This window comes from Epargyreus clarus, unplaced genomic scaffold (assembly GCF_041222505.1).
Source record: "Epargyreus clarus isolate Ecla_fem2 unplaced genomic scaffold, WU_Ecla_fem_2.2 ptg000014l, whole genome shotgun sequence".
In the NCBI taxonomy this organism is placed as follows: Eukaryota; Metazoa; Arthropoda; class Insecta; order Lepidoptera; family Hesperiidae; genus Epargyreus; species Epargyreus clarus.
Genome location: NW_027332222.1, coordinates 3,047,684 through 3,062,470, shown reverse-complemented (window position 1 = coordinate 3,062,470; position 14,787 = coordinate 3,047,684). Strand labels below are relative to the sequence as shown.

Genomic DNA, 14,787 nt, shown 5'->3' with positions numbered 1-14,787 from the left:
TCGCATACCGTCGTGTATACCAGACGGAGTGGCGAGCGTCAGGGTGTAGAAATTGTTATGGTCCAACAAACTTTTCTGAATAATTAAAATTATTCCTACGAAGATAAGTATTGATAACTAAAATACGTATAACGAACCAATCAACCTTACAGACTGAGACATATCGTAAAAACCTTTCATTTATGGAAACTGACACTTTTTAATGAATTGAATTAACGGTATTTTTATTTGAAGTGAATCATCTTAGAATTGGAAGTTTGTGCAATAAAAAAATATGGCTGATATTAAAGGTACGAAAACTGTATCAACATAATTCTGAAAACGCACAATTCATTCACAAATATAACATCTCATTACTAATTACATTGTTTTATAGTAAGTAGTATAGTTTAGTGATGAACGTAAATTGATGGTCAAATTTATCTTAATTTACTCAGATTACCATCTATGGAAATCTGATCTAAAGGTTTTCTTTTTTAATGAAAATGAAAATAATAAAAGTAGGTACTATTTAATGATGTAAATATATTTTTTAAAATAAATACTAAGCAAAGACAACAGACAAATATGGAACCTCCTTTTTCAAAGTCTATTAAAAAGTGAAAAACACCACAGTAGGTAATACATATTAAATTACGATTTTTGATCAAAGCAACGAATATTCTAAAATACTTTGTGCGTTTTTCAAAGTACTCGTTGTATACTTTTCCATAATAAACTTCCAGACGAAAAAATCTGTCATCTATTTCCGAGCATATATTGATCAGAAAAATATTGATTAGCCGCTTATTGAACCTGCTTTCTTTACTATTAATTAGAAAAACGACTAAGTACCTAATAAACGGTAGTTTTACGGCCACTTACCATAATTGTATTTTACATTCACTCGGAGGTTTATGGGGGACGTAACTTTAGCACAACATAAACACGAAACTTCAGTCACAATAAACACGTATTTATATACGGCAGTGGAGCACGTTCGCGCGGGAACACTGCCTATCTAAACTGACTCAACTTGGCAAAGTGATGTCATGAGAGTTACGAGATCGACGCCTTTAGAAAAAGTTGTAAATTCCATTTATCTCCCGTTTAATTGCGAACATAAGCTCTGTTTTGACGCCCGTGATTCCTCTTTTATGTGCCTATTTTTAGAGCTCGTAAACGAATAAATCGAAAGGATAAAAGCAAAAGGTTAAGTGAGTTCGAATGTTTGTGACTTGAATTGTGGTAGAGTCATAAAAGACAATATACACCTGTATTTGGGTTACGTAGTTAATATATCTTAAGTGAAATATATCATATATCTTAAGTTATGCTGAAAATTAACACAACTAACAGTCCAACTAGCATTAGACTAACAAATACCTAGAGACTCTTAAGAGCAAGAGAATTGAAATGATCACGTCGCATTGGGATTTACTTAAGTAAGCATCTTTCATTCCCATTAAATATGCAAAGGTTTGAATTAGAATGTGCATACTTACTACTTAGGTAGAGAGATGTTTTGGAAGGGTCACCTTTCCAGAATCAGTATGGTTCGATCGGGGAGGTACCTACCACCGCCACACTTATTCAGATTCTAGTATAAAGTTCTTCTTGCGTTTCCGAGGAATGTTGTGAATTCCGGCTGACTTACATATAAAGTAACCAATCCACCCGATTATAAATATTAATTTGTTTTACGGTTCCTGTAGGTACCACTCAGGAACTTACCATCAACTAAAAAACGATCAAATAAAGCGAAAAAGTTATTAAAATGCAGTTTAAAAATAATTAGAAATCTGTAACAAACAGACTTGTGTTTCAAATATGCATATAGATAAGTTTTGATGAAGCATTATTACTCGCAAGCGACCGGAATTGAACCCACACCCACGTGAGTTAAAGTTCGTGGCCTCACCCAGCCATTAGGTGCTTATATCAGACCTAAAAATTGACTTTTCAAACAAATTATTGAAGAATCCTAATCCCGCCGATTTGTGTAGTATACACGCACACTCCTACAAAATAAATTAGGCGTTATAAGATCATGTTCAGTTCAAATCAGAAATTTGATTGTTATAATGTTAAACGCTTGTAAAAATGCAACCGCGTCTCTTTGTTTCGTCGACATAGTATAATTCGACATAGGACAATATATTATATTCATACTATTCACGGATTTGGGTATCATAGCGCTTACTGCGCTTAGACTTTTCAAAGCAATGTTTCCAAGATTTCCAAGATTGCAAAACTGCCTAGTTTTTGTTCTAACTCTAAAAGCTATTTCGAAAATGGTACCTTCATTTATCTATCTGTTAATTTAATAGTAATATTATGATAATCGTATAAAAAGCAGATACTTGTACGGTACGGAAAAAGACACTGAACAAGCGAGACAAATCAAATTAATGTGGAACAATAAGACTCGCGGCTATTTACATTAAAGGAATGAGGAACGACTTGAAAAAACACAGGCACAGTATATTAAGGTTCTTTCCGCAGCTTCACATTATGTTTCGGTACTTATATATGAAGTGTTCTTGCTGAGAGGAATTCTAGTGAAAAATATAGGTACTTCTACTTCTACTCAGAAGTCGTATATCTCGATGCCTTCTAAACCAAACATTTAAGTTCAAATCTATTTTTTTTTTCGTATATCCACAAGTTTTCCATAACGTTCTCAAGTAGGTGTTAAATACACCAATTTGCACTTTGTGAGAGCGATAAAATATTTAGTTATGCCAGGCTGCTCTGCAAGCCCTTGCTGTAATGTCTATTAGTACATTGATACTATTTATATCATTGGATATAAGTGCAAAGACTATCATTACTTAGAACCTAATAGTAAAGAGTGATAACAGAGTAATTAAAACTCTGCCTCTAGTTCCAAGGATCGAATCCTGCGCAAACATCGCTGTTCTGTTTTAAATTATATGGGTATTATTACTGTTTAACAATTAATGGTCACCTGCTATCACGCTGAAGGAAACATCGTAAGAAAACCTTTTTTTTTTTTTTTTTTTTTTTTTCGTGGGGAAACCCTTCATGGGTTCCTCTCAGCTGCGGGGGCAGTAGAGAGGATATGCCGGACTCTTACCGGCTAAAACCCCACGGTGTTCCTCTGAACGCTCTTTATCGGGACCACGGGTACGCTAATAGCACTCGTCCGCAGTCCCGACAGCATCGTAAGAAAACCTAAATGCATAAAGTCCTCAAAGGTATGCGAATTCTACCAATTTGTTCGTGCCCAGCGTGGTGGACTATAGTCTTTACTCGTCTCACTCTGCGTGGAAACCCGTATCCTGTAGTGGAACTATAATATGTTGACAACGATGAGTCCATGATGAGATCTCCAGTTTTCAAAATTGGCTGTTGCCAAAAAAAAATAACCAAGCGTACAATGTCTACATATACATGTGGTATTTGTGTGCACTTGACCACCACCACACCTAATTTTGCCTTAAAGGTTCGTTTTGACGTCTTTTTTATTATGTAAAACTAGAAATAGATATAGTAGCAATGCCAACAGACTCAAAATATTCGACCACCTTCAAATGACCACTTGACATTTAAAGCGGTCTGCAAACTAGTTTGTAACTTTTATTATTAACTTGTGAATACATATTTTTATACTTTAGCGCTGCCGTCATCAATAATTATTGTAGTTTAAAGTTTTTTAATAATAAATTCAATAGGAACTTGGGAATAAAACAACGTATGTATAGTTAACTTTCCTTTTATTGACCATATAAACACTATAAATAGAAGCGTTTCAATATTACAGGGCAATTGTTAAACTTTATTAAAAACATCCAAAGCGTCTCCTACTCTGGCAACACTGCCTTATACAACACTTAAACTTAAATAATCATGTATATAATTTCACGAGTGCCAAACCAGCACTATATAATTAAATATTTTTATACGTCGTTCGAGACTACAATAATATGTACTTTATATCCACATTAGGATGGTCTTACAACAAAGGTCAACTTGGTTGGATATTACTGTGTATCCGTCAACTAAATTAGAAAAATCTATCAAATGTGTAGACCACCGTATTGCTTTTAAAGATTTTAATATATAAGGTATTCTTTCCAAATACAATGCAATCAAAAATGGCGGCTTTACAGTTTCTCACACACACATTATAGGTGACAAGCGAAAGGTAAATAGAAACGCCGCCATTTTGGATTACAATATTTATTGGAAGAAGTTTAGTTTTATAAATATAAGTAAAATAAAAGCGTGTTAAAAAGATCATTATTCCTCGAGCCTCGTGTTAATATAGTTTATATTATATGCATAGATTAATAAAGATACTTCGCCGCCTTGAAATTGAATGAAGCCACAAGCGGCTTATTAGTAAGTTCTTTTTTTGAATTCTTGACAAATAAAAACATATTTAGAGAAAATTTACGAATAAATAACTAATACTGCGTAATTTACATAATAAATAAATAATTATTTCAAATATTTTAGCGACATTTTAGCACGGAGACGTGACAAAACTTTTTTACGTAACTATTTCAATTCTCAAAACTGAGTACATTTTCTTGTTATAAGTGAGTAATCTTTACTAATCTATGATTATATGTAACGTTTTTACAACCATTTTATTAGAATATGTAGCAGAATAAATTACAAAACTTTCTGACTTTGTTATTAATTGTAAATCTTTGAATCTTACATAGGAATAGAGATACAAAATATATTCATCATTCGGCCAACCACACAGTACATGATGTAGACATAAAATATATTTGAATAAAGCATTTTAAATCATTGGCATTTTAATATAACTTTGTAGTATTCACGATTGAGCTTCGACTTTTACAAAAAAACATTATCAAATTCTATCGAAATGTATGTATCAGAATTCAAAAGTCAGAACCTAAAAAACCTTTAAACACGCCACTTTTTTAAATAACAAAATATATTTTATAAACATGAAAATCTTTAAAAAATTAACTTCAAACAGTACGTTTTTTCATAAATACTTAAACAGTATTACAGCCATTAAAAATAAACGAACTAGCTCAATCTTTGTTTCCTTACAACTAGCAGACGACCTATTCTTCATAAAACTACATACAATAATTGTGCGGATATGCATCTACATTACACTTATATATATTAAATATATATATATTTAAAATTTCAATATAAATATTGATATAAAGATTTCACAATTCCATAGAACTTGGTTCACAAAAATATAACAATAAACCGTTACGGGAAGAATCTTTTATTTAATTTTTGGTTCACAAAGCATGACCGCTAAATATCTATTAGTATTTCATCTGAAACGAATTTATAAAATTAAGTCCTATAAAACAATATAATATGCCAATATTATGGTAAAAAATGACAACACAAAATAGCAAAAATAAAAACACCCGAAACAAATAAAATTATTGGATCAAATGTAAAAAAATAAAATATCACGAATTTATTACAATAAAGTTTTTAATCCAAAATGGCGACATTTGTATTTACTTCAAGCTCTTTCTGTGTGAGCGTAACACATACAAAATCTGACATTTTATTTAAATTCTTTATTGAAATTTATATACAGCATGACCCAAAATTCAACACCAAGAGGATTGCAGGTTTTAGAAGAACTTATGGCCACTTAACATTAAATTTTGCAACATTCTGTTCAAATCATATCGTTTCAGATGCCTGCGTGAAAAACAAATAAAAAACGGTCTGCAAACACAAATCGAAACACTTACATGACTAGCAATGCTTACAGAACAGCCAGTTAACGGCGAAATGCGTCGCGACAATAAAATATTACTAGTAGACGAACTAATAGTAGAGAATATAGAATCTATCAAAAGCACCGCGGAAGATGAATCACATTGTAACGAACAATATTCTGGCGTTTATAATAAAGCGTTTACTCTAATCACTACACGTGCCAACCTCAGACCAAAAATAGGACACCTCACAGAATATTGCACGAGTATGAATTTAAACGCTATGATAAATCGTCAAGCGATAGCATTTCTTCGAGTTTAATATTTAACAACAACGTAAATACTCCCACATATTGAGCGCAATCAGCATGATATGTATTGTATGTGTTGCGTTTAAGTAAATTGATAATGTCGCATTCTTCAATATTTTAGAGAGGCTGTCAATTTTTTTGTCTGAAGTGCCAGCCATAAATTTTCTACCGTTACTTTGTTATTTTCAAATATCCTAAGACTTCAAGTCGTTCTAAGAAATTATAGTATAATAATGAATATCTTATAAATTATCGTAATATGCTTAAACTTGCTTAATATTATAGTAATATGATTTAACAAATTCAATAGCAAATTATTTTTCGATTTATAAGCATATTTTTACGTACAACAAAATATATCACTTTTGAAACTACCCTTTTAAGGTAAATATTATACATAATTATATTATTCATAAATAATATTGGCTTAGAAACATTGCCATAACTGTGTAGTACATCGGCTGTACAAACTCAGCCTGTTTTAGAACATTCAAAATGGACGTCAAACAAAGTTATTGTTTCTAATGAACACCGCAGTTCCCTAGCAACACTATACCCTAACTATGGTGCAAATCGAGCCCTTTTTATTAATACATTCCTTAAATATACAGAAAGTAAAAACCCGTAACGAAATTATTTTAATAATTGTTCATCTAACAAAATTTCACATACGTAGTTAATCTGGCATAAGAATATAAGACCAATTACTTTTTAAATTTATCAAAAACATTTTTTACAAGCTGCAAAAAATTAACCATCGCCGCATAAATACGCATTTTTTTATTTAACTTTTATATTTTGTATTTACGTTAAATGGAGGAAACATCATTTATAAATTTATGAAACATTCACGGTCAATAAATATGTAGAAGAATAACTATTATGAGTAAATAAGCTTTGTATGTTATCTGTATAACATTATTTGTAAAGCGATATGAGATTCTATTAAGTCTTAAATATATACGAATAAATATTAATTGCAACTTTGTGCATTTTTTACTTTTTAAATATAATAAATTTAATAGGCATTATGATACCTTAACTGAAATATAACGACATGTATAATCCGTGTAAAACCGCTAGTCCGCTCTGAATATAGAAATGAATCGCGTCGCCATAGCAAATTGTATGACTACACTTGCTCGCAACGTCTTCGGAGCAGACTAGCAGTTTGGCGCGGACTAGACTTAGAGATTGCTTAAAGATCCTTTTCACGTTCAATAGGATCATTTCCTTTTATTAATCATTTCGTTTTATTATTAAAAAAATGCAAACGCCAAGTCTCAGCAAACCGTTACAAATTCAAACGTGAGGAAAGAGTGTTTGACTTGGTTTGTAAAGGTTTTCAAGGACATGTGGCCGATGCAATGGAGTGTCAGTTTTCAATGAAAGCGAATTCGCCGCAAACGCTTGCAATGCGTCCACACGTTTATTCGCCAAACACCAAGCGCGTGCAGCTTTACGTATTTATTTATAACACTTCTTGTCACTGACTGACGCTTATTGATAAAAGCTACATCTTTTCTCCCCATACATTCTTCATAAGGGATCATCCATATCAAATGTTAAAAGTAATAATGCAGACACTATGACTGATCTGCAAATCTGTGACGGTGTGTTTCACCTTAGAGGATTTAGCCATAAATTAATGCCAGTTACAGACATACTTTCTTTCAAAATAAAATACATTCCGCACTCACATCACCCAAAACTAGGATTTTAAAAATTCAATTAAATTCGGATACGAATTTAAGTACCAAAAAAAGTTTATAAGCTAATTTATAAAAAAATATGCCTAATAGGAGTTCATTTGTATAGGAATATACGTATGTTTTATTAGGAATCGTTATGAAGATAGACGCTGTCAACTTTCTTTTTAAGAATAACTACATAACTATGTTATTTTGTGGCAAATGGGCATTACGGACGAACAGAGCTTATTTCGAAATAAATTAAAATAGTTATAAATCCATTGATTTAGTGAACAACTTTGTAAGGCTGATTTTCACCCACAAGCATGCCATTTAAGTACTCTCAAAGTCTACGAACTTCAGTAACGCTTCCAGATTCAAATGATTGAAATTTTCGTTCGTGTGTCCCATTCATTCAGTTCAAATTTCCATTTATTTATATAAAACTTAAGATTACGTATTAAAACACATTCAGTATAATCTTTGAATTCGATGCTTGCATCGACGTCATTTGCAAATAACTTAATTTGATTTCACTTTTCAGAACTAAACCGTTCATTCATTCAACATGATCATAGAGCAACAACACATGAAAACATAATTATACATTTATACGTTACATGACCGTGCGTTCGGACCTCCATACCTCCTACTACGTGTCTTACGTTCGTACGAATCATTCGCACGATACAAGGGAATCTTTCAAGCATTCGAAGCTATAACAAAAGAAAATATTAATGAACAATTTCGAATATTTGAATAGCTCGTACAGTTTGGGGAGAGGGGGCATGAACTACGACAAGTGACTGCCTTATATTATTAAAAAGGGATTATGAAAACGTTAGACACGTGACGTAATCGTACGTTCCGACGCCGCACGTTCATACATCACGTATCGTACGTCCGTCGCACATTCATACGTTCGCTCGTCGCACGAATCGCAGGCCACGTGACCGTACAATCGCTCGTCGCTTAAATCGCAGGTCACGTGATCGTACGTTCGTTCGCCACACTGTCGTACATGACGGGTCCATATATCACGGGCACAATATAAGTATCTATTAATTCAATGACAGAGCCGAGTTACAATACTGTATAGATCCATATACTGTGTCGGGGGTCTACACGTGCGCGGGCCCGGGCGCGTCCGCGCTGGGCATCTGCGCGACCACGTGGCGCGTGACGTCACGCAGCTCCGCGCTGGCGCCGTGCGCCGCCAGGTCGAAGTCCGACCCCGACATCGCCGCGATGTGGTCCCAGTTAGACTCTGTCGGTTCACCTGCGCACCGGATTGGACCATATTAATAGAGGGTTATTTTTAGGTTTAACGTTTAATAATATATACTTATATATGTTTATACATATGTCACAAAAATAACTTTATTTTATCTGAACGAATCATGAATATCTTGTTCAAGCCGACGAAAAAACAGATGTTATAAAAATGGTAGGGAAATACGAGTCAAGTATTCTTTGCTTAAATATCGGCTTTACGGCTAAAGTATTAAGATAAAACATGTTCTAAAATATCATGTTTAATTAATCTCCAAATTTATATTATTTGAATGTATATATTTTTTTAATAAATATGCCTATATGTTTGGTAAATATATAATAATCACGAAATATATATTGGAATTTATTAACGTGTAGTGTGATGTATTGTTACACATTATTTTAGAAATAAGTACTACATTATATTATTAAGAAACAAATATACATTGATAAATATACAGGTATACTTACAAATTAAAAACATTGTTAGGGCAGACATGTAAATGTATTATTAAAATATTAATTATTTTTATTGAATGTGGTGTTAAAATTAACGCAATAGAAATATTTTATTAATTAAATATAAATTGTTAACCAAAACAATTATATTATTAATAGCTCAATTTTAATAAAAGTCAAACATAAAAATTTGCCCCATCTCCGGAATATCCTGCATTCAATCTATAATAGTTATAAAACTGCCAACATTCTTATTTAAGCGTAAAAAAATATCTATTGACAGCTCTAAATAAAAATCATTACTTGCATGTCGAAAAGTACTTTAGAGAGTGTATCAAATTACGTGTTTTGTGACTAAAACTTAGTACGTTGCGACGTCGTGTAACGTACTAAGTTTTATCCTTATGATATGAATGTAACTGGATCGTAAATACAACACGATTTGAAAAGCCTGCGTTATTTGTAAATTACTTCTATCGTAGAATTCAATTACACGACATCGCTACGTACGTGAGGTAACGTACCACAATGTGACGGCGTATCGTGTGTTTGTCTAAGACCTAATTGTGATGATCAAATTTCAAAAACACGTGTTCATGACAAATTCAACTATAATTTAAACCAAACTTTGTAATCTAAATACTGCGAGTGTGAAACTGTGAGGTCACATAGACATAAACTTTGGTGTACTGAACTTGTTACTTTTGCATTTCAATAGTTCGTGACTAGAATGTTATTGATAACTTATGTGTGTATAAAGGAACTCCCCTAGCTATATTGAAAATCTTCAAAATGCAAGACTTTTTACCAGTTTAGATAGTAAAAATTAGGCATTGGTAAGTGACTCATTATTCAATTATTTAAGTATTAAATACATTTTGCATAAGCAACTCTGAGATTCTCATATTAATTTAAGTTAGTACATTATAATCATTTAATTTAGTGTGTTATAGTAACGAAGAAAGTTATTAAATAGAAGACACATTATGAGTATGTATACCCGTAACCGTTTTTACTGTAAAATTTTGGATAACTGTTATAAAAAACCAAAGAACCAACCAAATCTTTACTATAAATTATCATTACCGTCAATACGAAACATTAAACCATTATATCTATCACAAATAACTACTAAATGACATGCATTTTGGACGCCTATGTTAGTTCATGTAAGTTAGTGTATATGATGTATGCAAGTTGAAACATGCTGTTATTTGATAACAGGACTCACTCACTGGAACAGCTAGCTGCGTACCTGCGTACTGCTCACATTGTCATTAATAACTCGATCAAACCACAATCACTAGTCTAAAGCTCGCCGTAGGAAAAGGGCGGTGTAAGAATTTCAAACATTTTGTGGTAAAAGAACAAGAACTGTTTGATTGTAAAGGAATAGAAATGTCTGTTCAAAATACAGTATTATTTTATATGATTCTATTGAAACGAATATGTGAAAAGTTCATGCAAAGAAATCAATGTTTTAATGGCACTTGGATGTTTCAGATAATATTTGGCCACGACAATTAATTTGTTCTTCATATTATTATAAATAAAATTTAACTATCAGCATATATTGAAAAGTATATAATAAAATATGGAAAGTGCATGCTCAGAAATGAATGTTTTTGTAGCACTTGGATGTTTCAGATAATAATTGGCCACGACAATGTTTTAGTTCTACACATTATTATGAATAAAAATAACATTTGTAAGCAATACCAAATATAATAACGATTTAAATTATATGACAGTCTCTCTTATATGGGCCAATTATGGAATATTAGTAGGACAATTTTAACAACATTTTCATAGAGACTAAAATATGATAATTCCCAAAAATATTCATCAACAACCTATTAATAAGTTGAATCAGAATATTCAACTTATTGTTCAATTTAAAGTTCTTACAGCCGCCCACAAGACTGCGTTGCGAGTCTAACACACTAGAACTCCTCAGAATCCAGCAAAAATTCCATTTCATCATTATTGGCTAACACAAAAAAAACTCCACTTAATCTTTATAAGTAAGCATTTAAAAATATCAGTTTCTGCAATTTAATTATTCTTTTTACATTATATATTATTTTCACCATCCCTTAGCAAATACACGTTATTCTTCCGAACAACATTTTCATAAAAATGTAAAGCATTTTTTTACAAAAAAAAATGTTTGCTTTTTTATTTTCCTTTGTTATAAAGCGAGGTAATATATTTTGCATATTGTTTTGCATTTGCATTTGTCTTGCGAATATATTACCTTTGAAAATCGCGCGTTTTAAGCAAACATTAAAAAGCCCAATTTAACCCTTTGCCAACTACAATAAATACCAAATAATGCATACTACTTTACAATAACATTTTGTCATAATGTCATATTTTTTTACAAAATCAAAAGCAAATTACCATCACGGTTATGAATTAATTCAATGTTCTATCTATTTTACTTGGGATTGGGTTGTATGAAATCTACCTAAAAACTAGGACAAAACATCATCAATGTATCAAACACATACAACACAGTCTTTTAAACGTCCTTAGTTTATTGTTTTAATTAACAAAATACTTTTAAGTATGTATTTAGCAACGTTGGTAACACACATTTTAATGTCTACCTACGTGATTACAAGCAATATTAAAAATAATTTCAACGGCATGTCGATAATTAGATTTGATCCAGGTAGTTGTAAATCTCAACTCAATGTACTTATATTTAATACCAGTGTTCGTTATTTAAAAAATCTTCATTAAGCGGAAAATGCAACTAGAACAACATACTAAGGACGGTGTTAGTTCAAAACGTAAAGAGAAGCTTGCCAGCCAGATACGCTACCGAGACCGCGTTAGCTAGAGAGGCGTGGAGTGTGCGGGGCGTGGTGTGCGGTGGGCGGGGCCCGCGCAGGCCGCACCTTCGTCCCGGCGCGGGGGGCGGGGCGAGCGCTCGGCCAGGCTGCGCGCGCGCGTCTCCTCCATGATGACCGTGTTGATGACGTAGGCCTCGCGCCGGATGCGGTCCCGCAGCTCGCCGGACATGTCCGGGATCGCCCAGCGGACTATTATCATCACTAGCGCCACCACGTTCTGGAATATTGGTATGTATAGAATAATTTAGTAACTACGAAAACAATTCGAGCTTCAAAGTTTTTTTTTTTATAATATAGAAGTAGCAGACGAGCATGCAGTCCACCTGATAGTAAGCAGCTACTGCCTATTGACTATATTTAATCAACCCCAGATACGATTAGATCCTACCTGAGGTCGGCCACAGATGCACCGCTACCCCTGAGGACTAAGTTGGAACGCCTCAAAAAAGTATGTCTCCCTTATCACATCTTTCAAACCAGAACACATCAGCGCTTAACACTACTGTTAATAGGCAAAAACTGTGTTTCTGCGCAGAAATTACATTTTGAGAGGGTCAAAATATCGAATTATTTATGAAATAATTATTTATTCATAGGTTCACAAGCGATTGTTTAAGGTTAGTATACTAAAATAAACGTTAAAATTACCTCGAAAACGACGACAAACGCCAACCTGGCTCCCATGATGTGCCAATACCAGTTGGAATGCGCGTAGTCATCTCCTTCCTGGTAGTACCAGTAGCCGGGATAACTGAATTTAAAACAAATACAGGGTGAATTTTTCAAAGGGACCTTTAGGGTGAAATCCGAAACTATACGGATTGGCGAAATAAGCTGAAAGGCCATAAAATTACGTGGTCATAATATCGATGAATTGGTTAAGTAAGGATTATTATGAGAATGTTTGAAAAAAAATGAATATCCTTAAAAATACCTTTTCCTTTAGATTGTCATTCATCATTACGTACCAGATTTTCATAATTATAAGCGACACTATTCATTGGTGGAATAATACAGGGTGTCTTTTTTTATTTGCAAAATGAACTCGTTCGATTCCCGGCTAGAATAAAGATATTTGAAAAAACGAATGGTACAGTTTGTTTTTATCAAAATCAGCCTCGTAAAATTCTTATAAGCATTTTCCGCTAACCCCTATAGATTCGGATTGGACCCTGAAGACTCATTCAAATCACCCTAAAAAATCACCCTTTATACACAGTATACATATAGTTTTGTTTTTATTATTATTTTTGTACAGTTGTCATTTCAACATACCTGCAAGTAGTTTGGTTGTACATAGTGGTGTTGGCCACGTTCTTCAGCACGGACACGTTGAAGTCGGTCAGCGTGTGGTTCACGTAGTTGTTCAGATTGCCGTTCACCGACTGGTACACGAGCCGCGGAATGAACTCTGATGTGAACGCTATTATGAATCCCTGGAATTAAGTTATATACATTTTCAGATTCACTACACATGACGTCATATGATTGTAGCTTTGCCATAAATATAATTAATTATAAGTACTTCTATATAGTAGATGGTATGTGACCACTGCTGCTACCTGAGATCGGCAACAAATGCTTTGCTTCCCTGAGGACTAAAGTAAGGGACATATAATTTTCAGATTTGTTCAAGCTTAGTCCTCGGAGGTAGCGGCGTAATTGTGTCCGATCTCAGGTAGAAATCTAATCCTATCTGGGATCGATTACAGAGGTCCATGGGCGGCAGTAGCCACTTACCATCATGCACTGCAAGCTTGTCTGCCACTCCTATATTTAAAAAAAATATATTGATATAAAAATGTATCCCTTACTGCACCCTTCAAACAATCACACCAGCGCTCAAAACACTGCCATCATTAGTTGTGAGATTATTAATTATCTTACAATATTATAATTTATAATAATTATTACATTATAATTATTAATAAATCGATATTTATTATTATTTATTTATTATTATTATTATTTTATAAGCAGCCTAAAAAAGCTTCGATATTTCTTACATTGGTGATAACGCTGAGCTTGCCGATGGAGTCGAGGATGCGGTACCAGACGCCGATGTCGGAGACGCGCTGCGGCACGGGGCGGCGGTAGCACGTGAGGAACTTCTTGGCGTCCAGCCGCATCTCCAGCACGTTGTTGATGAGCGCGAACAGCGGCGCCAGCGGGAACGCCGCCACGAATATCGTCACGAACCCGTACTGCAGCACTGCAGTGGAAACAGCGTTATATTAAGCTTGTAACGAAATCTTAAGGCCTGGCCCATAGATTAGTATAGATATCTCACCGCCTTGTAATTGTAGGAAGCCATTAAATGGGTTAAACGGGTGACAGTTCTGTCAGCCATTTAATGGCTGTCATGGTGTAATTTACGCGGAAAAATGCCGACATGCGCAGTTAAGTGGTGCAAAAACACGAAATCGAAGAAAAAGTGCGGAGAAATATCGTTTCATCCGTAAATAATCTAAAAATTACATTTTTTAACATTTTTCAAACACAA

The 14,787-nt window shown here is 33.6% G+C and overlaps 2 protein-coding genes across 9 annotated transcripts in view; both read right to left on the bottom strand.

Moving 5' to 3' along the window:
• The window catches only part of LOC140747205 (adenylyl cyclase 78C), a 97,786-nt gene extending 96,789 nt beyond the window's left edge, over positions 1-997 (bottom strand). The window contains exon 1 of the mRNA XM_073079491.1: positions 865-997. The gene's annotated coding sequence lies outside the window, so the exon portion shown is untranslated. The remainder of the gene's footprint in view (positions 1-864) is intronic.
• A 6,011-nt stretch (positions 998-7,008) lies between these two features.
• LOC140747202 (anoctamin-1) overlaps positions 7,009-14,787 on the bottom strand; it is a 43,764-nt gene continuing 35,985 nt past the window's right edge. For 4 of the 8 annotated variants that reach the window (XM_073079483.1, XM_073079485.1, XM_073079487.1 and 1 more), the window contains 5 exons: positions 14,291-14,496; positions 13,560-13,720; positions 12,933-13,035; positions 12,330-12,501; positions 7,009-8,968 (listed from right to left, as the gene is read on the bottom strand). In XM_073079483.1, coding sequence (XP_072935584.1) covers positions 8,811-8,968; positions 12,330-12,501; positions 12,933-13,035; positions 13,560-13,720; positions 14,291-14,496 — 800 coding nt within the window. In that variant the 3' untranslated portion in view covers positions 7,009-8,810. Of the gene's footprint in view, positions 8,969-12,253; positions 12,502-12,932; positions 13,036-13,559; positions 13,721-14,290; positions 14,497-14,787 lie in introns of all 8 variants that reach the window. The other 4 variants (XM_073079486.1, XM_073079488.1, XM_073079489.1 and 1 more) reach the window with 2 other exon arrangements.